The sequence below is a fragment of the Geospiza fortis genome, unplaced genomic scaffold (genome assembly GCF_000277835.1).
Source record: "Geospiza fortis unplaced genomic scaffold, GeoFor_1.0 scaffold241, whole genome shotgun sequence".
In the NCBI taxonomy this organism is placed as follows: Eukaryota; Metazoa; Chordata; class Aves; order Passeriformes; family Thraupidae; genus Geospiza; species Geospiza fortis.
Genome location: NW_005054491.1, coordinates 1,101,215 through 1,102,975, shown reverse-complemented (window position 1 = coordinate 1,102,975; position 1,761 = coordinate 1,101,215). Strand labels below are relative to the sequence as shown.

The 1,761-nt window shown below is 67.2% G+C and overlaps 1 protein-coding gene across 1 annotated transcript in view; it reads right to left on the bottom strand.

Moving 5' to 3' along the window:
• Nucleotides 1-1,510, bottom strand: part of DIRAS1 (DIRAS family GTPase 1) — a 57,460-nt gene extending 55,950 nt beyond the window's left edge. Inside the window, exon 1 of the mRNA XM_031063277.1 lies at nucleotides 5-1,510. Within this exon, the coding sequence (XP_030919137.1) occupies nucleotides 5-495 (491 nt within the window). The 5' untranslated portion in view covers nucleotides 496-1,510. The remainder of the gene's footprint in view (nucleotides 1-4) is intronic.
• Between the last annotated feature and the right edge of the window lie 251 nt (nucleotides 1,511-1,761).

Here is a 1,761-nt window from a genome sequence, read left to right as displayed (position 1 = left end):
CAGCAGCTCCTGGAAGAGCTCCTTGACGTTGTAGTTCATCTTGGCCGAGGTCTCCATGAAGGCGCATTTCCACTCCTTGGCCATGGCCTCCCCCTCCCTGCTCTCCACCTCGCGCTGCGTCTCGTCGCACTTGTTGCCCACCAGCATGATGGGGATGCTCTCCACACTGCCCTTGATCTGCACGATCTGCTGGTAGATGGGCTTCAGCTCCTCCAGCGACTGCTTGCTGGTGACCGAGAAGACCAGGATGAAGGCATGGCCCTTGGAGATGGACAGGCGCTGCATGGCCGGGAACTGGTGGCTGCCGGTGGTGTCGGTGATCTGCAGGGTGCACACGCTCTTGTCGCAGCTGATCACCTGCCGGTAGGTGTCCTCGATGGTGGGGATGTAGGTGTCGCGGAAGGTCCCCTTGACGAAGCGCAGCACCAGCGAGCTCTTGCCCACGCCGCCGGCTCCGAACACCACCACGCGGTAATCGTTGCTCTGCTCCGGCATCTTGGCCCCGCGGTCGCTGCGGGGGCACAGGGAGGTGTCACCCCCCAACTCCAGGCGTGGCCCCCCTGAGATGCAGCCCCGGCCGGGAGCTGGGCTCGCTGCCCTTGGGTCGCCCTTGCCGGCCGGCACGGGGTGAGGCCGCCTTGGCTATTTTTACTGGCCGCCCGCCGTGGCCATATGGCTGAGCGCGGCCACCGGCACGGCAGCTGCTGCCGAGGCTGCCGGGGGAGCTCGCTGGGCAGGGACCCCCCCCCTCAGCCCGCCCGGGCAGTGAGAGCAGCTCTGCAGGGCAGTTGCTGGCCCAGCGAGGTCGTGGTGGCACCTGGAGCGCCCAGCTGGGCTCTCTGGCCAGGTACAGAGGTGCCCTTTCACACACAGGTTGTGCTGCTGGTGTTCTGTCACCCCTGTCACTCCCTGCCACCCTGTCCCATGCCGTGCCATCCCTCTGCTCTGCTCCCACCCCAGGGATGTGTTGGGGAGTGCAGGAAAGGAGCGTGGCACAGCCATGGGCTGCAGGTGGTGGGCAGTGGGTCAGAGCCCCCCTCATGCTGCCACACCTCAGTGCCCACCCACAGGGGACACCTGGACCCGGGCAAGGTCCCCAGTGCCCCCCAGTGATGCAGCACTGGGGTGTGAAACGAGGTGGCACAAAGAGTCACAGGTGCTGGGCCCTGCCCCGGTTCCCCCAGTGCAGCGCAGGGGTGGCAGCACCACCTCTGTCCCACGAGGGTCCCCAGGGTGTGTGGGACACTCACAGAGCCTTGGGGACATTAAACCCACCACGGGACAGGGTTTCCAAAGGTGCCCAGTCACAGGATGAGTGGGAAGGAGGGGAGGGAAGGGGGTCTGAGCGCTGCTTAAGGACTGTGCCCAGTCAGCTCCACTCCTGCCACCCCAGCTCAGGGAAGGGGGACAGCAAAGGGCCCCAGACAGCCCCGGCCTGAGCATGGCAGCTCCTGCATCCCTGAGCATCTCCGGGGGAACCAGCCCCTTCCCACAGCCACCCCATCCCCATCCCAGGGCACTGGGGGGTCCGGACCCCGCAAAGCAGCCCCAAACCCCCGGCATGTCCCCAGGGCGAGGCGGGCAGCTGGAGGAGCCCAGGAGCTCATCCCACCGTGGGCTCCTTGGATCCCACCACGCTGGGAGCGTCACCAGCGCCCGGGGGCTGGGGCGGCAGCGGGGGCCGGGGCTGAGCTGGCGCGTGGGAACGTCCAACCTCGGCCAGGGCTGGCAATGGTCCCACCCTGTCCCATCTGTCCCATC